At 30.8% G+C, this 22,514-nt stretch overlaps 4 protein-coding genes across 4 annotated transcripts; all 4 read right to left on the reverse strand.

Annotated features, from left to right (window-relative positions):
* Positions 1-3,539: 3,539 nt before the first annotated feature.
* On the reverse strand, positions 3,540-4,944 carry LOC148578353 (protein FAR1-RELATED SEQUENCE 5-like). The gene is made up of 3 exons (XM_088503015.1): positions 4,403-4,944; positions 3,915-4,318; positions 3,540-3,808 (listed from the first exon to the last, which is right to left on the reverse strand). Exons 1-3 carry the CDS (start codon positions 4,942-4,944, stop codon positions 3,540-3,542), a joined length of 1,215 nt encoding a protein of 404 aa, XP_088359141.1.
* A 3,880-nt stretch (positions 4,945-8,824) lies between these two features.
* Positions 8,825-9,271, reverse strand: LOC107611283 (uncharacterized). Its single transcript, XM_016313230.1, has one exon. It carries the CDS (start codon positions 9,269-9,271, stop codon positions 8,825-8,827), a length of 447 nt encoding a protein of 148 aa, XP_016168716.1.
* Positions 9,272-12,342: 3,071 nt separating this feature from the next.
* LOC107611292 (protein RKD1-like) lies at positions 12,343-13,323 on the reverse strand. Its single transcript, XM_021123813.2, has 2 exons — positions 13,105-13,323; positions 12,343-12,725 (listed from the first exon to the last, which is right to left on the reverse strand). Exons 1-2 carry the CDS (start codon positions 13,321-13,323, stop codon positions 12,354-12,356), a joined length of 591 nt encoding a protein of 196 aa, XP_020979472.1. The 3' UTR covers positions 12,343-12,353.
* A 6,193-nt stretch (positions 13,324-19,516) lies between these two features.
* On the reverse strand, positions 19,517-21,124 carry LOC107634005 (protein EMBRYO DEFECTIVE 514). The gene is made up of 2 exons (XM_016337588.3): positions 20,536-21,124; positions 19,517-20,140 (listed from the first exon to the last, which is right to left on the reverse strand). Exons 1-2 carry the CDS (start codon positions 20,893-20,895, stop codon positions 19,844-19,846), a joined length of 657 nt encoding a protein of 218 aa, XP_016193074.1. The 5' UTR covers positions 20,896-21,124; the 3' UTR covers positions 19,517-19,843.
* Positions 21,125-22,514: the final 1,390 nt, after the last annotated feature.

Raw genomic sequence — 22,514 nt, forward strand, 5'->3', positions numbered from 1 at the left:
CTAAATCCTGAACCAGAACCCTGAACTCTGAACCTAAACCCTGAACACTAAACTCTGAACCCTAAATGCTAAACCCTAAACCCTTAAAATCCTGAACCCTGAACCCTAGACCCCTAAACCCTGAACCCCTAATCCTGAACCCTAAACCCTCAACCATGAAAACGGTGAACCAAAATTAATACAAGGGGCGAACCGAAAATTTGAAACACACTGAACCCCTAAACAATGAACCCTGAACCCATAAACCCTAAATCCCAAATTGACCCACACCCAGATAAATTTAACCACCTCCAACATCACTAAAATAAACGTGACTTCCACGCGCTTCATTATAAAAAACTAAATTCTTCTTCAAAATGCACAAAATTATCCTTCTCTTCAAATCTCTCTCAAAATCACTCAAAATTGTAGTCATGTTCTCTGCGAAAACCACTACTGCAGAAGAATAGCGAGAAGATTTGGCAATGAACAACCACAAAAGAATGAAAATAGCAACAGAGACTACCAAAGGTATGAAAAAACTACTGTTCACTTGAAATCTTGCAATGTCGCATTTCTCCTAGTTGCATTTTAGGTTTCCTGGATTGATTTGCTTCGTTTAGAAAGTCGAACTATTGTGAATGTATTTTTACAGTATAACTAGGGCTTGGAATGAAATTTGTTGTTATTTTCATTCAGTTCAGTGGATAGTGTAACTAGGGCTTTGAAATTGGTTGTTACTCTGCTCAGTACTTCTTTTGCATGGAGAAATACTATCATTTAGAAATAGTGTTCAAGAATATGAGTCAGAAAAAGAAATCTATAGTTGAAGAAATGGGATTCGGTGCCCTGGCACATGTCCTAGAAATGAAGGTATCTCACGCCCTCTTAAGAGAACTGATTGATTACTATGATGAGTATCATGGTTGCCTAAAAACTCTCCATGGAAAAAATATACATAACACCTGCCAAGGTAGTAGCTGCGCTGGGGATAAGCCACGGCGATAATACACTTTCCACTTCTTGCTTATTTTCGGTTCATTGCTCACTTAAATTTCGGTTCATTGCTCGCTTTAAATTCGGTTCATTGCTACTTTTAACTTCGGTTCATTGGTATGTAAAAAATTAAACTGAACCTTTTTGGCTCATTTGTTGCTATTAAAATATTGTAGAAGATTATTTTCCTAAAAAGGTTGACTATCGCAAACTGAATGAGGAAGACAAGGCAATATTTGACAACCTCAAATGTGTTACATTGGCGACTTTGACAAAGTCTATCCTAAATATGAGTGTTGAAGGAAAGGAGAACCGGCAAAAATTCTGCAGGACTTTTGTCATCTTCATACAGAAGTGCTTCTTGCTGCGTACGACGGTAAGCATGGCCTCCGCGATCCATAAGCCACCTATCTTTTGTGTGGACAACATCCAACAGTGGGATTGGGCATGTCATGTGCTCAGCTTCTTGAGAAAGGGAATCGAAAACAAGAGAAAAGGGAAGAAGCAGTCCGTTGAGGGATATGTTTTTGTTATGATGCTGATTTACTTCCATAAAACCAAGTTTCCTCACTTGGATGGACTTGATGCTCTGCCGGCACCATGGGTGGCCTATTGGACAAAGAACATGATACTCGATCGGATTTCTAAGGAAGCAACAGACACAATGGTAATGTGTTGATTTGAAGCATTGTGCATACAGAAATATTTTTCTTGATAATTGAATTTGGTTGAGTGGTTGTGGTCATTTTGATTCACCTGATTGTTTTTGTATTTCCTCGTTTCAAATACTCTGCTAACTAAATAATTTTGTTGTGGATTCTTCTTCAGAAGAAGAATCTTTTTCGGAATCCAAATCAGAATCGGAATTTGATAATATAACGCTAGCAGAAAGAACAAGACAAAAGACGCTCATGAAAAAAGAAAAAATTGTTCCAACGGATTCAGAAACATCAAGTGAATCTCAAAACCAGTGCAGTTTGAATGGTTCTAATTAACAATATTTTGTTCAACTTGTTTAAAAAAGCAGACACTGCTTCTTTTGAATGTATATATGTCAACATTAATGTAAATGTTAATATTAATGTATGGATCTAATGTAAATGTATATACTGATTCAAGATGGATTACTCCTTGTCTTGTTATATACCTATTGGAACTGCTTGGCTGCTGTTTTGTTGCAGGTTCACAGTGAAAGAAATCAGGGTGATTACCAATACATTATGAACTCCAAAAGAACACAGTGAACCGAAATTACTACACTGGGCGAACCAAAAGGTAGAAACACACTGAATCCCTAAACACTGATCCCTAAATCCTAAACCTAAACACTAAAACCAGAACCCCAAACACTAAACCCTGAACCCATAAACCCTAAATCCCTAAAACCTAAACCCTAAACCCTAAACCCTAAACCCCAAAAACACAATGAACCGAAATTAATGCAACTGGTGAACTGAAAAAGTGCATATCTCAACATAACACATATATAATTTTAAAAGAATGTTACTATCAAAAATTTGAACTCTGAACCATGAACCAAAAAACAAATTCTTATTATTCAACTTAGAAATTAATACACTAGAAGAATCGAAAAACTGCATATATCAATATAGAATTTCACAAAAAAAGTGACTATTCATTAAAGACTATCAACATTCAGAAATTAAACCTGCTATAACCATGGTGAACCAAAATTTGCTCATGGGTGAACAAAAATTTACATTAATAAAAACTAAAACTTGTAAAATCCTGTCTTGGATAATTCATATCTGGTGTATTGTAAAGAGTGGAGCTTGACTGAATCGATGATCCGGAGTCTAAAAAGTTCAACTACAAAAGACATAATTAATTGTATATTAGGAAATTGAACAATTGAATTTTTAACTAATCAAAAGCAAGTCAATTTTACCTCGCTTGGAGCTGTCTTTTTCTTTTTCTTCATGGCATTTGAGATCTTTTTTTCTAGGTTTGATCCAAGTCTGTTCTTGGGCCGACCTCTTGTTTTGATACGTGGTGGGCTTTGAAGATCATTCACATTGCTTAATGTCACTTCTTCGTGGGTTAACAAACTTTTTCCTTTCCTTCTCTCTTGATATTCTTCCATTTCCGCCATGACCTTGTCGAATGCTCGGTGCAAAATTCCGGTCAACTCTTCAGACTCGGATGCAAATTCATATATATTGTGTGACTGAAACATCAATTCGTCAAATCTCTTACTTCTTGGCTCTAGTACAAGTTCATCTTGGCTGCTCTTGATGTGTGTATGCCTCCTCTTTATGTTCTTGATCCAGCGTTCCAATATGTATTTCGGTGCCACGTTATCCACTCGCTCAAAGCTTAGAACGCTTAGGGAATGGCGGCACAATATGCCCCTAGACTCAAACAGCAAGCAATGGCACTTTACATCTCGTGATACTGCGACATAGGTGACGACAAACTTGTTGAATGTGGAGTTGAAAACCTGCTCTATGGCTTCATATGTTGTGAAACTTAGGGTGGAATGCATTGATCTTGTGATACAATTCACTTTACCTCTAAATTGAGCTTAAACTTCCCTGAACTTCTCATGGGTATATACACGCTGAAATTGTGCCTCTATTGCTGATTTTGTTGCGCACGGTACCACAGTGTGAAAATCTGCAGCATCGAATTCTCTCTCTGCTTGCGAGGCAATTGTCGTATTGCTTCACGAATTGTCTCAAGGAGTTATTCTTTGTGATGAACTTGTTGAAAAACGAATGCATGCTCTCGCTCCTTTGTGTGCTTCTCATCCCGGCCCAAAAGTGGTAATCCAAGTAAACCAGAATCCATATATGCTGATCCTCGTACATCTCTGCAAACCGAGCTGAATTTATAAGTTGTGGTGAACCGAAAACAGTGCATGCTTTTGGGAAAAAATATATAAGTATAAAAATTATTCGAATTGAAATCTCAATTACCTGAAAGCCACTTGTTGCCTCTGAGACCATACTTTGTGAGGAAATCGTTCCAGTTTCTGTCAAAATCATCTTTTGTGTACGAGTTCCAAACAACATGGCTCATCTCTTGTTCAATATCAATGTGTCCCTTGTAGCCATTTAGTTTGCTTGGGATCTTCTTCATGATGTGCCAGATACACCAGCGGTGAATTGTTGTTGGCATGCATAGCTCAATTGCCCTTTGAATCGATACGCATTGATCGGTAAGAATACCTTTTGGTGCCTTCCCTCCCATGCAACGTAGCCAACACTTAAATAGCCATTTGAATGATTGAATGTCCTCATTTTTCATCATCGCGCATCCAAGAAGTGTCGACTGCCCGTGGTGATTCACACCAACAAAAGAACCTAAAACTAAATTGTACCTGCATAAATAACAAGCACACTATGGTGAACCGAAATATGTACAGCCACTGAACATCAAAAGTATCTTTGAAGGAACCGAATACCTGTTTGTGTTATATGTGGTATCAAATGAAACCACATCTCCGAAATAATCGAATGCAGCCTTGCCTCTTGCATCAGCCCAGAATGCATGTTTAATGCAGTGATCGCCTTCAAGGTTGAGCTCAAAGAAGAAATTTTGGTTCTTTTCTTTCATTCTTACTAGGTACTTCCCAAATTCTTTAGCATCGTCTTTTTCTGAAATATTCCGTACTTCCCTTGTGATGCAATTCCTTATGTCTTTTTCTATAAAACCTAGTTCACAGTGGCTACCAGCTGCTGCCACAAATGATTGGTAGGTTTTACTCGGTCTGATTCCAGCTTCCTCGTGGGTTTCAATGGTGCGACGTACGAACATGCTAAGCTCCCTGTGTTGCTTGAGCATCTCAGCCTGGTCTGGACAACAAGGATGTGAGTGATTTAAAACAACTTTGGAAATTGTCCAAAGACCAACATCCTTTATTATGTGTACGTAAATTATGGCCGAACAATTTAACCCAGCTGAAGGGTTTGTCTTCAAAGTTGGAGATATCTTTGATTTCCACATCCCCTCTCTAGAGCATACAATTAGTTGATTCTTAATCTTGTCTCCATCCCGAGTCGTGTTCCTTATTTTGGTGGAAAAACCAGCAAGTTTGGAATAATGTTTGTAGAACTTTCTAGATTCTTTTAGGGTCTTGAAAATCATTCCCACATTTGGGACAAATTTTTCGTCCACAACACAGCTGGTCTGCATGGTGAACTAAAATCTTAATTATGGTGAAACAATTATATAGTGCTTAGGGAAGAAAACAAAACATGTTGGTCTAATTCTTGTTAGACTGCTTTCTATGTACCGAACCAAAAACATGAAAGTGATGAATCACCGCTTTAGTACTTACCGAACCGAAAAGTTACTCAAATTTACTCAGAGTTACTCATAGTTAATGACACTCACAGTTACTCACAGTTACATATTATCAAGTCAATTCAATTCAATTCAGATGTAGATCACCTCAGTCCCTTCAATTCACTTCAAACAAAATTAGCAATTTCATTCCATTAAATTCGATTCAAAATTCAATAATCCAAACCTTATCAAATTGATGCGTTTCAGAATAATCATCAAAATCGCACTCATTCAGCTGATTTGAAGTTGATTCGTTCATTGTTTCAATTCAAAAGTGCAGATCGAAGAAGAAAACAAAGAAGAAGATGAACGACAAAGCTAATTACGTTAAATCAATCCAGATCCATAATGCAGAGAAGAAAAACACGAAAGAGGAGAACAACGATTTTAATTAGGTTTAAGAAGAAGAAGAACGCGAAAGAGGTTTACGTTGTATGAGAAGGTTTATGTTGAGAAACGTTGATAAAGCAAAATAAGGATTCCCTTATATAGGTTATAAAAGGCGCGTGTATAACAAACGAGAGAGTGGGGAATGGAGTGAAAGTTACATGGATACCATCCATGTAATTTTTAGAGCTTTTCCCATATTTTTAGTTATTTATATACTTACATCCATCAAATTATGTATTTTTATCCAATGTCAACTCGGTTTTAACAAAATCTATTCAGTGGAATATTGTCCTTAATGTAACTTTTTCTTTGTTCTTTTTTAAAAATGAAGTACAGTAACTATAAAAAAAAGTCATACTAATGCCAAGTACTATTAAGTTTTTAGTATTAATTATTTAATATAGTCCTAATCTATAATATTTTTGTTTAATAATAATATATGTTTTATTATGTATATAATGTGCTTAATAAAAAATTATGAAGCATAAAAGCATAGATTTATTGGCCAAATAATAATAATAATAATAATAATAATAATAATAATAATAATAATAATAATAATAATAATAATAATAATAATAAATTGGATTAATTTAATAATATTCACAAACAGTTAGTTATAGATATAGACTTGCATTATTTTCTTTTATCAATGTCTCTAAATAAAAAGTCTTTTCAGCTAATATTCACAAAACATATTTGTATTTCTTTAATATCGATGTCTTTAGTTCCAAAAATGCTTTTTCTACGGTATAAAGCTGTCTATTACATAATATTAATCTCAAAAATCACTCCTTATTTGACTGTGGTGTATTCTCATGGCCTGTCAAAATAAAAAATCAAATCATTCATATGCTATTAAATCCCAAAAGATATAAATCCATGGGAAAATGTTATTTGAAAACTAAACATAAGATAGATAAATGACAATAAATCTTAATTACCTGTAACAATCATCTATGACTGGGAATGGGACCATATAAGGAAGTTTCATAGCTAGCAGAAGTATGGTTGCTATCTCCTCCAAAAAATGTAGAACTTGAACCTTCACAAAGACATAGTCCATAATAGTATAATTCCAGAATGATTGAATTGGAAATATACTAAATTGAATAATGTGTATACCAGAAGTATAGACTTTACTTATATCTTCTTGAGACAATTGTGGATTCTTTTTCTCACTCCAAAAGTGTATATTTTTAACATTCACCTCCACAAAAGAAGCTATTGGAGTCTGTTCATATAAAATTACAAAAAGTTGGTTCAAAATTAACAAAAGTATAAATTTCATATAAAAAAACAAAGTTAAAACGTACATATTAACTCAAAATATCATGACATTAGTTGTTTAGTCTAGTAAGTAATAATAAATTCTCGTGTTACCTGATCATTTGGAATACAAACAGATTCAACACCATCTTCAAATTCATCTTCCCTGACCATTCTATCATTATGTTGAACATCTTTTTCAGCAATTTTCTCTATGCATTTCCTTTTTGTGTGACCAGTTTGATTGCAATTAGAACATTGTCGTCTTTTATTTTCATCTTTTTGGACTTTTGGTGCACCTTTGGATTTTGCAACAGAAGGATCACCAACTTTGTTACCTTTTTCCGGTAAAATAGTTTGCTCTAATTTTGCTTCCAAGTCTTTCGTCACTCTACAAATTTCATTCATTGTGTAGCGAAAATGAGACAATTTTCTGCCTCCTAAGTATATCATACGAGAAGTAGCAACTGATAATGCACCTATCCGCATCAGAATGCTCCTTTCTCCATCCTGTTTTTCATTTATGTTACATTGATCATCGTCAATTTTTTTAACGTCTCTAGTCCATCTTTTCTATACAAGAGTTTCTGGCAATTCCTTGATCTGTTCTCGTTTTATCACACAAAACATATGAGAACATGGAATGCCATAACTATCCCATATTTGACATTGACACACCATTTTCTGAGTATCTTGATCATATAAACAATGTACTCATGATCAGGTCTTCCATATTTGATGATCTTGTACTCTGAAGTTGTTGAACGACTACCAGACCACACAATATCCAAAGCTGCCACACTTTTAATCTCTTCTAATATTTCCCAAAATATCTCCCTAGTATACATTGACGCAGCATGACGCTCAAGAGAATGTAAACATGTTATAGGCACATGTTCTCCATTTATTGTTTTGAATTCAGCAACAATCTCATTATTTCTGTAGTCCCTTAAAGCATGTTCTAGGTTTTGCACCAATGCAACTATACTATCCCTTGAATCAATAAAGCTTTTAATGAAAGAATTTATGTATTCACATCTGGATGTAGTTCTAAATCCAACGCAAAACTTGCTACTCAAATAAGCAGTAGCCCATTATTCTTTCCTTCTATATTGTTTCTCTACCCAGTCGTTTCCCACAAAATTAAACCTTTCAACCATGTCATGCCAATACTCTTCAAATTCATCACATTCGAATTTGGCATACAAGCATTTTTTAAATTCCTCACGAAATTCTGGGTCCTTGATATGAGATACTGCATTTTTATACAGATGCCAAGCACATAATCTATGGGTAGAATTTGGAAAAACTTCTTCAATTGCACTCTTCATGGCATTATCACCATCCGTTATGACAAGACTCGGATGCTTATTCATCATCGCCTCTGAAAAGGTATCTAGTAACCACTTGTATTATTTTTTTTGTTCATATGCTAGCAAATCGAAGCCAAAAATACAAGTTTGGCGATGATGGTTTGTGCTTGAAAAGATAACTAGCGGCCTATTATACTAATTTTTTATGTAGGTAGAATCAAATGCTAGAACATCACCAAAATATTGATAGTCAAATTGACTTAAATCATCCGCCCAGAATAAATGCTCCAATTTATCGTCATCTGTTAAACTATGTCTCACAATCATCTTAGGTTCATCCTCTGCTTTTCCATGCAAATAATTAAGAGTTGCATTTACATCTCCTTCAATGATCTTTGAACGTAGATTTCTTTCAATATAGTTATCCAAATTTTTTTTGTAAAACCAGCAAATTCATAACCACCGACTTGTCCAGCAATAGGACCCATGACCTTCGAAGGTGGAAGGACATGTCTATGCATGCTATCCACTTGTGCTTTGTCTGCATCTGTCATTGTACGATGATTTTAAATTTCGTGAACTAATTTAAGAGGTATCAAAGGATGGTTATGATCCTCCACAATCTTTCTGACTTTCCACATTGAACAACTCTTGTCAAGATAAATTGACAACATTGCATTAAAATTTGTTCTAGTCTCAGGCTTCTGCTTTCTTATCTTACTGGTAGTTGCGTAGCATTTCTTCTCTCTCACACCTGCTCTATTGTACAAGAATTTACGTCGAACATAATTGCCAGTACTATCAGCAGCCACACCCCCCTCTCGAACTCCAAACCTCACACACTTGGCATATCTCACATAACATTCGTAAGCTTCTTCATAACTTACAAATTGCTGATTCAAAAAATCATTTGCACTCAAAACAGCTGCCTCCTTACCATCAATAGTTTTATCATTGTTGTTTTCATTTTCCTCCTCCTCTGTATAACATTCATCCTCTTTAGAATGTGACATATTTTCTATATTTTTTCCTTACCCTATATCAGTATTAAAATAAAATAACTTATAAAATTGACGAATTACAACAATGTAATCTCATGGTTTATTTTCTATTGTTCCCGTATCTTTTCTACTAGTGACATAAATTTTTTAACAAATAGACTAGAAAAATAAATGAGAAGATATATAAAATTTAATTTTAAACATCTTTTTAGTCATATACCTTACTAATATTATATAGGTCAAATTTTGTTATGATCAATGTTAAAATTTAAATTATTTTTAATAAGTTGTTAATAATTTAAAACATGTTTCTATAAAGTTAATACTTTGCTTCACATGATTCTTTTCAAGAAAAAATATACACAAGTTAAACATGTACTAAGATAAAAATCTAAATCTCAAAACACTATTTTATTCTTTACAAATATTACTGTGGCAAAATTAAAAAAATACTCAGACCTAGTACTACATTATAGTTATATTTGGAGTATTTCTAGTTATATATGTTTTTTTTATTCTAGTACTCATGGTTGATACTAAAATTTTTAACCATACCAACTTTAAATATATATATATATATATATATATATATATATATATATATATATATATATATATATATATATATATAAGTTTTATTCAAATTCAAGTTGTTAGAATATAATTAGGATCAATTAGTATTATTTAGTATATCTGAATATTTATTATAGAAGATTATATCTTTATTATTATGATTCTCTTAGTACCTATAAATACCCTTTTATATTGTATCATTCCAGACAATTTGAGTAGACAACTTGAATACACTCAATAATACAAATTCTTTCTCCAGTCTAGTCTCTTGTTTCTAACATGGTATCAGAGTCATGGTATCCTCCTTGAAGATGATAGGTTGTTCTCGTTGCGGTGAAATCACCGTAGCTTTTGCATTTTTCTATGTCATTCTTCTTTCCCTTTTGTCACTCCTTTGATGCTTTTTTCACTTCACCGATTAGCCTATTTTCTCTGTCTTGTGTTTTTTTTCGAGTCGAATGATCAAATACCATTGTCATCTGCTGCTTACCTATTCTCATGAAGAAATCATATAGTTTTCGCTCTCTTTCGACAGTTCCATCTGCGTTCTCTCGTGACAGTTCCGTCTGCGTTTTCTCGTGGCAGTTCCATCTGCGTTTCGTCTGTGTTTTCTTGTGGCAGTTCCGTTCTGGCAGTTCTGTCTGCACTTCCTTCAGACAAGCGACAGTTCCGTCTGCGCTTTCTTCAGACAAGTGGCAGTTCCGTCTGCGCTTCCTTCAGACTAGCAGCAGTTCCGTCTGCGCTTCTTTCAGACAAGCGGCAGTTCCGTCTGCGCTTCTTTCAAACAAGCGGCAGTTCTGTCTGCGCTTCCTTCCGGCAGTTCCGTCTGCACCCGTTTTAGAGAGTTTATGCATTTTTTTTTCTTTTTTCTCTTTATTTCGTTGTTTTAAATAAGTTTCAAAAGGGGAGATGTTAGAATATAATTAGGATCAATTAGTATTATTTAGTATATTTAAATATTTATTATAGGAGATTACGTCTTTATTATTACGATTCTCTTAATACCTATAAATACCCTTTTATATTGTATCATTCCAGATAATTTGAGTAGACAACTTGAATACACTCAATAATACAAATTCTTTTTCCAGTCTAGTCTCTTGTTTCTAACACAATTGACTATAATTAACCTCTTAAAATTAATTTTGCCTACTCCTTAAACATCTCAAATCATCACCAAACTAAATAAAGAGTAAGATAGGTTATATTCAATTAGTTAGGTATTCAATTAAAAAAAATAATAATTTACTGCTCTTTAATCAAATATAAATATTAAATTAAGAGTACATAGTTTTTAGTCCCTAATTCAATATCCTCTTTGTGAATTAATATATTTCTTAAAATATAATACAAGACTAGATCACATCTTTGTTAATATAAAATTCATTCATCAAAACTTGTTGAGTTTAAATAAGAATACAAAGCTTACAGACATCTTTAAATATTAAGCTTAAATGTATATACAATTCAATTGACGTAGTTCTATTAAAAAAATTATCTCTATTTTTATAAAAGTTAAACCTCATATAATTACCTATTATATTTAATTAGGTATTTATATGGACAACACCAACAATATTAATTTCTACATATTGTTGATATCAAATCAACACTTACTACAATTATATTTCACAAATTATTTATAAAAAAAAAAGCATAACTCACAAGGAGTGAACATCAAAATGGTATGATAGTTATATATTTATTAAATAATTTTCATCATTCATAGAGGAGTGAATAAAAACATAAATTAAAAAATACATTTATAATAATAAATTTGATTAAAAAATATAAATGAGAGGAACATACCTAATTAAAAGTTTGATATTAATTCTGAAAAAGAAATTAGAAGAGAACAAATTTTAAGTACGAAACAAAGAAAAAGAGAATAAAAATAACTGTTTGATTCAATTTAAAATGTTTTTTTTTTAATTATTTGTATAAAATAAATCATTTTTTTAACCCATACAATAACACGTGTTATCCATTTAAAAACAACTACTTCTGAAGTGCAATGCAAGTGAGTTTTTACCATTAAATTTATTTGACACATACATCCGTATTTTTATGGGTTTTCGAATGTAGAAAAGAAATATAGTCAAGATATTATTGACATATAAGTATAGAGAGATACCTAAACAAATACTTACTAAAGTTTTTATTTTGTGAAAAGAAAAGAAAAAGTATATACTTCAGAGGCAAGATGCATGGGCAAGAATATGGAAACAAACAATGAAATCATCTTACCACGGAGGAAAGAAGCTTTAAAATAATTTACCCATAGTATGATTAAATTTTCTTAAACTCAGTTCCTTTCACTCTATTTGGCAAAAGATACTTTCATGAAAGTACTTAATTCATTCGAACTTACAAAGAACCAATATTTGAAAAATAAAGTGTTTCACTTCAAGTTCAAAGTGAGAGCAACACCATTAATTGACAACAGGGAGAAAAAACTAACGCCACTCTCCTATTGATCATTTGTGTGATTAAACATATATATAGCTAGACCATCTGAATGTTAATTGTTATGGGACAAAGGAGGCAAAGACAACACAGATTTGATGTCACGTTCTTGATCTTCTTCATCCTCAAAGCTAATAAATCCAATACTATCCATTGTGCCTCCTTTACAACTAGTTATTCTTGTTGCATTATGTCCAATAATGTTATATGATGAAGAAGATTCCATGGATGAATTTGAAGAACTACTACCCATTATTAGCTTCCTCTTCTTGTAGTTGGCCTTGAAACATGCTTGTCTAAGCCTTTTGGTATTGTCTTCAAGTTGCAAATCAGGCATTTCTTCCAGAAGCTTCTTTTCCTTCTCTAATATCTCAATTGCATTCCTTAGCTTCTCTTCACTCTCTGTCCCCTCGTCCTTCCCTAGCTCCTTCAATAACCCCATCACACCCCAAAAAAAAAAAAAAAAAAAAAAAAAAAAAAAAAAACACATTGCACTAATCAGTATCCTTAATTACTAAAATAATCAAATATTAATAATAACAATAATAAAAATAATGTAAACTTTACATTACTTTAAACAATACATTAATGCCAAAACATGTAAACAATACAAGTTTATCTTTAATTTGTTACCACAAAAACTAAAAATAAAAACAATAGTATCAACATCAATCCATTAATATATATGTGTTCATGAAATGAAACAACAACAAAAAAGAAAAGAATAAAAGAATGTGTTCATAATAGCATTTAGAATTAGCATATATAAAAGAATAGAATAGAATAATGTGAAGTAATGAAGGGACCTGAACATTATTGATGAGGGTTTGAAGGCTCATAAGTTTTCGATGGGGCCACCTTCGAATCCCTAACTCTCTGCATCTCTTCTTCAGAAGAGTTAAGCCCACATCAAGTTCCTTCGCTGCTTGAGTTATTGGCATGTAGAAATACTCGGATATCATCTTTCTTGATAACATTTTCGTACTGTTGCTACTTCTCACTTCTCTACAAACTCGTTTATTCATGACCCTCCTGATTCTCTTGTCTTCTTCATTGTTGTTGTTGGAAAGTGATGATGATGACGAAACTACTTTTTCCGAACAATCAAAGCCGGCATCCACTTCGTTCCAGACAGAAAACCCTTTCTTAATATCATAAAAGTCATAGTCTGCATGTATTTAAGGACAAGGTATAATATATGTAGCTATAGTAATATAAGAATCTAATAAGGAAATAAAAACTTTAAGAAACTCATCAGTCATCATCATGATATATATACCTTTAATAGTTGAAATTGGTTCGACGGAGAGAGTTTCATAAAAAGGAAGTGAAGGGTAACACTCCATGTCTTGTATTGAAAACTCGTGTGCCCAACATTCCAGTGGTGGATATTCGTTACTGTTTCCACTGAAATATAGATTGAACATAAATAAATGCAGCACAGTGGCAAATAATTCACAAAAAAAAAAAAAGTATATATAGAGTGTTGTAACAATTTAATCTAATTAGATTACCTGGAATAATAGTAATAATCATAATCATACAAGGAAAATTGAATGGGAAGTGGGAAAGGATATTCATCTGTTTGTTGAGGGTTGAAGAAGTAGTTGCAAGAAGCCATGGAGATGATGATGATTGATGAGGGAGAGAATTGATAAAGCGAGGGATATAGTAAGTGAGTGAGGGATTCGAAGAGAAGTTGGCAATATATATATGGATATAATGATGAAAAGAGAGTAATGATGATGATGAATGGGTTGATAATGGAGGGTAATTACTTGGAGAAAGTGCGCAGCCTTCTATCAGTTAAATGACTTTTAATGCTATGCTTATGAGTTGTGAGAGTTACAAGTATTCTATTAATTGCATCATCAATATATATATATATAATTTTAATCACCTCTTTCAATCTTAGCCATTAGATTTTGGTTCAATCTATTATTGTTGTTGTCGTGGTCGTCGTCTCTAACATTTTGGGATTGAATCTTAATTTTACCACTAATATTTAAAATATTTTATTTTTATCATAAATATTTTATTTTATTTTAGTATTGAGTTAAAATTAAAAATTTTTAAAATATTTTTTTATAATTTTTTTAAATAATGACAAAAATTGTAATTATAGTCATCATAACGAGGGTTGTAGTAGTAATTAGACCGCGAAAATAATAAAACTCTAAAAGAGAAAAAATAATAATAAAATTTTTTAAAAAAAAAAGTGATTAGAAGATTTAAATAGGATAAAATAAAATATCTAAAATAAAAATATAATTTTTTAAATATTAAAAATAAAATTAAGACTTAATTTAAATATTAGAGGCTAATATCTTTATTTTTCATTTTTTTTTAAGTCAAAATTTTTTAATAAAAAAAAAATCTCACCCAAAGAGCCCTTAAACCTAATTATATCATCTCGTGTGACGTGCTGTTGTAGAATTGCATTAAACAGTTGTCTCGGGAATCCTCTTCCTCGTGTGCATGCTGCATTTGAAAGATTTTGATCTTTAGTAAGCATTGGATTATGACCCTTTGGCCTGTTGAAAAGTTTTAGATAAGATGATTATGCCTACCAATCTCCTCTAATTTGTAGCCCATAATGTAACTCTGCAACCAATACGTAATTAGAACACATTAATTAATAATTTAGTTCACATATACTTTTATATTGTTCTCTATCCGGTTCACAATAATTATCTTAAAATAAAAAACAGATAGTCTAAGAGAATTATGAAAAACAATAAATACATTTAGAAAATAACAAAAAATTATTTGATTAAACAAAATTACTGAAAATTTAAACTTCTTGTAATACAAATTACTGAAATTAGGATAAAATATAACTTTTTGTTCCAAATCATTGGGATAAATAATATTTTTTATAGTGAAATTCATTTATGAAAGATTATTTATTTTTTAAATTAGTTTTTAAATAATTTTTTAAGTCATATTAGTAAAGATAAAACCTAAGTCAAATTAATCATTTCATTAGTTAGATAATGACGTGTCACGTTAAGTGTCACGTGGCATGATGATGTGGTAGATTAATGCCACGTGTCATTTGACATGTAAAAAAGTTATTTATAATCAAAATAATCTCTGAAAGTCTAGATATAGGTCATTTTCATCCCTAAAATTTTAAAAATTAATCAAATTAGTCTTTATATAATTTTTTTTTCATAATATCAAATTTAAAATATTTTTTAATAGTATTAATTTTAATATTATTTTTTAGATCTTAATAAACAAAATTCTCTTTACATAAAATAATAAAAATAATTAAATAATTATAAAGTTATTTTGTCATTTGTATTTTAAAACTTTATAATTTCAAATTGTAATTTTTTATAGTGAATTTTTTTTATTTAAACGAGTTTATTAAATTATTGTTGATTATATATTTAAAAATTTAATATTTTAAATCTCATTAAATAATATAATAGTCATTTTAAATTTTAAATCTTTTAAATTTTTTAAAATTAAAATTTTTATTATTATTTAATTTATATAGTAGAGCTCAATAATTAAAAAATCGATTTATAGGATTACTTGTTGAATCTTAATATTTTAATATAATTTTTTAAAATAAATATTATATTTATTTAATAAAATCTAAAAGATTAAAATATTTAAAATAACTACTATATTTATTTACTGAAATTCAAAATATTAAAACTAATTAAATAACTACTATATTTTTTATTATTGTTGATTAAAATATTTAGTAAAATAACTACTATATTTAACTAGTTTTAATATTTTGAATTTTATTAAATAAATATAGTAGTTATTTTATATATTTTAATCTTTTAGATCTCACTAAATAAATATAGTACTTATTTAAAAAAAATATATTAAAATATTAAGATTCAACAAGTGATCCCACAAATCAGTTTTTCAATTATTGAGTTCTACCGTATAAATAAAATAATAATAAAAATTATAATTTTAAAAAATTTAAATTTTAATATAACTACTATATTATTTAGTGAAATTTAAAATATTAAATTTTTAAATATATAATCAACAATAATTTGATAAACTCATTTAAATTAAAAAGTTTCACTATAAAAATTACAATTTGAAAATATAAATGACAACATAATTTTATAATAATTTAATTATTTTTATTATTTTATGTAAAAAGAATTTTTATTAAAATCTAAAAAATAATATTAAAATTAGTAATATAAAAAATATTTTAAATTTAATATTATAAAATAAATAAAAAAATTTATATAAGGACTAATTTAATGAATTTTCAAATTTTTAGGGATAAAAATAACTTATATCTGGACTTTCAGAGACTATTTTGATTATAAATAATTTTTTTACATGTCAAGTGACACGTGACGTGCTAGGTTTCACTGACCTGTCAATCAATCATCTTGTGACACGTGGCATTAACCTACTACGTCATTATCTAACTAACGAAAGAACCAATTTGACTTACGTTTTATTTTTCAATGACTAATATGACTAAAAAAATTATTTAAAAACTAATTTAAAAAATGAATATTTTTTCAGAAACGACTATTAACCCAATAATATTTTTCTAACATTTTTATCGTTTTAGTTGTGTCCAGGGACGGACATAAGGGGGCGAGTGGCGGCCTCGGCTCCCCCAACTTTTTTTAATAGTAATAAGTTATTATGTATAATTTAATTTTTTTTTAAAAATATTTAGTATTTAGTCTAATATAAATAAAAGTTCAGTCTAATTTAAATATTAATAATTTTTAATATCTAAAAAATAAGTAACAATATTAAAAAAATCTGAAAAAGATATTATTACTAATATTTTTTAATTAAATAAAAATTTTTAAATCTCAAAGTGAATTCTTTTTCTTTTTGTGGCCGTTTTGTTTATTCGTTTGGTATTAATTCTCTCTGTTTCAACTGCTACAATTAAGAGATCTTTTTCAACTATGAATATTGTGAAAAATAACTTAGAAACAAAATAAAAGATGAATTTCTTGTTAATTGTCTTTTAATTATATTGAAAAGAAAATTGTTGAAAATTTTGACACATTCTATTATCGGTGAATTTTATGATACGAAGAATCGACCACTTCGTTAGTAAAAAGTATACACATATTTTTTTTATTTTAAAATATATTCTCTATCCGTATATTTTTATAATACATCTTATATTATATAATTTTTTACATAATTTTTAATATTATATGTGTTATTGGTCCCCCATAATATCATTTTTGGATCCGTGGTTGTGTCCTAAATATTTTAAACCTAACTCGATAATTTGAGTTTGACAAGATGTACACCATTGTACTTTTTATGATATTTAAAATTAGGATAAAATTGAATCATTTTTAAAACCTTTTATGTATAGAAAAATAAGACAAAAATACATAAGTGACTATTTTGATATTTATCCTAAACATTTGTAACAAAAAATAATACTTTACTTTATAAATTATATAATGCATGAAATAACTATTTGTAAAATCTCACTTTAAATGAAACGTGTACCAAGTAACAACTACTCTTGTGTATTTGAAAAAAAAAAATTATAGTAATCATTAATTCATTATCCATCCATGTATTATGATTTTTATCAGGTTATTGCTCTACTTTAGTAGCGGAGCCATTCAGTGATATATCTATGGGATATGTTTAAATAAGTTTCAGAATAACTTATTAGCCATTGCTACTCAGTTATTCTATTAATAAATAAACGAAGAGTGCCTCAATAAACTATTTTTTTTTTTACTGAATTTTTTTTATTCATTCTTGAATCCAATGAATGAGGCGCGTTCATGTAAGGTGCAAAAAATAAAAATACAAACTCAAAAGAGTTATTTCTGATGAATTATTTTAATTTTCTTTTTTAAGAAATTGTTATTTCAAATAGGCCATAGGAGTTTTAGGAAATATATTATTTTCGTAAAAATACATAAAAATCATGTATATCATAATTTGATTAGTGAAACAATGACTACTATCACTAGAGATTGTAGCTATTTCCAATAATAGATAAAATTAAAAAATAAAAGAAAAATAAATAAATAAGGGCTTGATGAAATTTGATTGGAAATGAAAACAAGAGTAACTAGCAGCTAAATAATGTTGTGAAACCTGACCAATTATTTCACTCTACTTCCTGAGCATGTATGTATGGTTGCTACTACACGTTTACTATTTCTTTCAAGCAAAAGACCATATCTGAAACAAATTACAATCATTAGCCTCTCTCCCAACTTCCTATGCTCTAATTAATCATTACTGTTTGAGGCCAAATAGTAGTTTCTTTTTGTTTTTGCTTTATTGAAATTTATTTATTTGTTTGGTATTTTAATTGAAGGCGAAAGAAATGAACTTATTAGTATAATATCTATGGAGAGGATGAGATGTAACCGACTCATAAAAAAGGCCAATCATTTTTCTGTTTCTGTTATGAAGTGAACTTTGATGGTTAGCTTTCATGGTGGGAGTTACTCCCAATCATAATAGAGTAATTGATTGTTTTCATTACATCCCTTTATTATTAAGAGAGGTGAGCTATTAAATGCCAATAACCATTTTTATTATTTTATACTATCACTATTACTGCTTTTGCAAGAATGCAAGGATAATCAGGTTGAGTTTTTTTTTTTGGACATGTATCATAGGAGGATTTTTTTTTTTTTTTTTTTTGGTCAAGTATCATAGGAGGAGTTTAACCATTCAATTTTTATTTTGGGCTACATTTTGAACCCATCTATGTGGGCAATTTATAGCCATCCCAAATATTAATGTGCTCTAAGGTAGGTCAACAGAGACCCAAATTTGGGTAGCCATTACAAGTTTTTTTTGTTCCTACGGCATCCACTAGCCCGACAGATCAAAGACTAATTCGTCGATTTAAACTCCATTTGAAGAATGAATTGCTGCATATACAAAGCAGGATTCAAAACCCAATGTTTTTTTAAGCAAACAAGTGAGTTTTTTAAGCAAACAAGTGAGTTAACCACTCAACCAACCCAAGTTCATTGAAATCATCACAAGTTTGCATCCAGTGATATATAACTCGAGTATTTGACCACTTACCAGTAGCTCATAGCTTCTTAGTTTTGAATTCCAACTAAAATCTTGTTTAGTAACCTCAAACAAGTTATAGCATCCGTAATATGTTTTCCCTACGAATTATATTGTGTTTGGTTTTGGTATTCACTCTAAATAACATTCATGTAAGGAATTTACCCTGCTCCATTTGTCAAATCTAAAAAACATATGGCCAAGCCAACTAGAATTTCATTCAAATAAAAATGATACTATTCCAATTTCCCAGCCATTCAAAAGCTCTAGTATTGGGGGTATGATACAAATGAAAGTTGACGGTAACAAAACCAAAATTTGGTTGAACTTGGATGAAGTAAGGCGTCACTTTACAAAGGAATATGAGTATGACAGAAACACAACATCATGTATCAAAGATCTGGGTAGTGCAGTTTTAGTGTTTCACAGCTAGAGGAAGTATGGGATAAGCTGATCAAGTATGCACAACACACTGAAGATCTCTGGGAAGAAAATAGCCATTACTGGCAGTCACTTTCCAGATTCGCCACGGCCGCGCCCTCCCTGTTTTGAGTACTTCTTTTTGCTGCTTAAGTGCTTGTCCACTCCAGGTAGTGGAAGCATCTCATCCGGCAATGGAAGAATATGATGCACACATTTGCGGAAGCGAAAATAATCCACAGATCCATCCTCCCTGATGGGGACGAAGCACCTGCCCATCCACTTGGGATGCTTGTGGATTTGGAAAGAGCGGATTCCCACTCCAATCTTCCGGGCAGCATTCTTGTGTCCCTTCTGGAGCAATTCCAGCAACATTTGATGTTCATACTGCCGCACAATTACAAAATTTAGTGAGGAGAAAATTCAGCTTAACGAAGAACCATTGATGAAACAAAGACACAAACACAGTACATTCAGGTTACGGCTACCACCTAATCAAGATTCAAGAGTTTAAAAGAAAACACTGTTATGGCAATTATGAATTAGCAAGCAGTTCATTCAATCCAGAACTCTTAAACATAAGTGAATCATTATTCATGATCCCAGATCTTTCCAAGAAAAATAAAATCCAAGAACAGGTATATTGATTCAGGGAATGAAATTAATCAAGCTAGTAATATACATGCAAGAATATAAATAAGCATAGACACTAATAATCCATTTTCTTCTTCTTATTATTATTGTTAGATTGGGGCTAAGAAAAGAGGAATTAGGAATTGAACCTTGTTGACATTGATATTAAGGGGCCAGGAATGAAGAAAGTTGTAGAAGTAATCGAAAATTTCCACCGAAGAATCGAAGGTCTTGTAACCCAATTTCACTGGACCCGATAGTATCTCCTTGCTCGCTTCCTCCGCCTCCTCGTTCTTCTTCTTCTTCTTCTTGTCTTCACTTTGTTCATCAACTTTGGCTTTCCCCTTTCCGTCATCTACCTTCCGCTTCTTGGAATCAGTAGCTTTGTCGTCACCGGCCTCGCGACCAGCCTCAGGTTTGGAGCTGTCCACGTCAATTTCTTTGGCGGCGGAGGAGGAGGATGTGTTTTGTTCCGCGAGATGTTCTTCCGATGCGGTGGTTTCCGCCATGGTTGAGGGTCTGGTTGTTGAGGTTTAACCTAAACCCTAGCTAGATTTCTTGCAGTTTTGTTTATTTTAGACAAATTGAAAAAGGTCAAGACTTTTCTCTTTTCTCTCTGGTCTGAAAGCGAAAGAGGCTTTTATCCGATTAATACTCAAAATTTTCTGATAGTTGACTGCAATTCAATTTGGCCTCTTAATTTTTAATTGACTAAACTAGCAAGACGCCGACTCATGGGTGATTGAATTTGTGGAATTAATATCAATACTATAACTATATGAGATGAATATATAAAAGTTGGATAATGATATATTTATCATATATATTTATTAATCTTAAAAATATGATAATAATGATGTAATTAATAATTTTAAGTCATGTATTAATTAAATATTCTTAATTAATATCAATATATAGAAAGAGAAGAAAATTAGTTAATGAAGTGCACATTTTTCATACCAAAAATTGATAGTTGTGGTGTAATAAATTAAAAAATATCAAGTGAATTTATAAATTAATAATGTGTGCAATATATAAATACAAGGATAAAGGTTGGTCAAATTTTAAAAACAAAATGTTGAGATATAAATAAATAAATAAGAGATAATTACAAAAAGAATTTAGAAGAATGAAAAATATGATTCTTATGAATTGTGTGTGACACAATATACTAAAATTAAATATTTTTAAAAACTTCCTAATGAACGATATTGTTAACCTAAACTTCCTAATCAATATACCGCATGACTCGCGTCAGGGAGGAAGGAGGTCCACCCCGTGGGGGCTTTAAAACCGACTCCACCAACTCAAAAACACTTGGAGTCCAAAATGGATATCAGGATGCGTTCATTATTAGAGTATGGGGCTTCTTTTATGGATGTACTCTTACAAAATTTCATGTGCATTTTCCTCTCATCATCAACAACAACAACAACAACAATAAAAAATTGCTAACAAATATTGAAATCAATAGCTAAAATTTTTCTATCAAATAAGAGGGACAAATCTTTTAAATTAATAGATCAATTTATTACAAACTTCTTACATAGAATTTGTAATCTCAACAACTATGTAAAATACATTCTAAGATTCTGCATTATCTACGTCATCTGAATCTAAAGTCACAATCTTTAACATATTAAGAATGATCAGAACAGCCATTTATACTTGCTCAAAATGACGCCTCTTGATGGAGATAAAGACTAAAAAGAAGAAATAAACATAAGCAAATGCTTGCAAGTAATATGGCTCCAAATCATTGTCGGTGTGTGTGACATAAATAATCATCCCAAAAATAACATTTAGCCTTTGAAGTTCATCAACAAATGCACTTCATCAAGTCAATACAAAACTAATATTAAGTGATTAGGAATATTTTTCGCTGGTTTTTATAATGAAATAAACAAAGGCATATATAATACAACTGGATAGAAAGTGTGGTTAAATATCAAGCTGAAACTAAAGGCCTAGACAAAGATGTTAGACTTGATATAAAAGTTAAGTCTAAGCTATAATCTGTTGTCATCCAAATCATGTCCTCATACCCTAAGAAACACTTTTACTCAGGCTTATTAGTTAGCAATCCTACTCAAACTCAAAATTCAAAATAGTATGTTCAACCCAAAAA

The sequence above is a fragment of the Arachis ipaensis genome, chromosome B1 (genome assembly GCF_059453495.1).
Source record: "Arachis ipaensis isolate K30076 ecotype BB chromosome B1, ASM5945349v1, whole genome shotgun sequence".
NCBI classification, from domain to species: domain Eukaryota; kingdom Viridiplantae; phylum Streptophyta; class Magnoliopsida; order Fabales; family Fabaceae; genus Arachis; species Arachis ipaensis.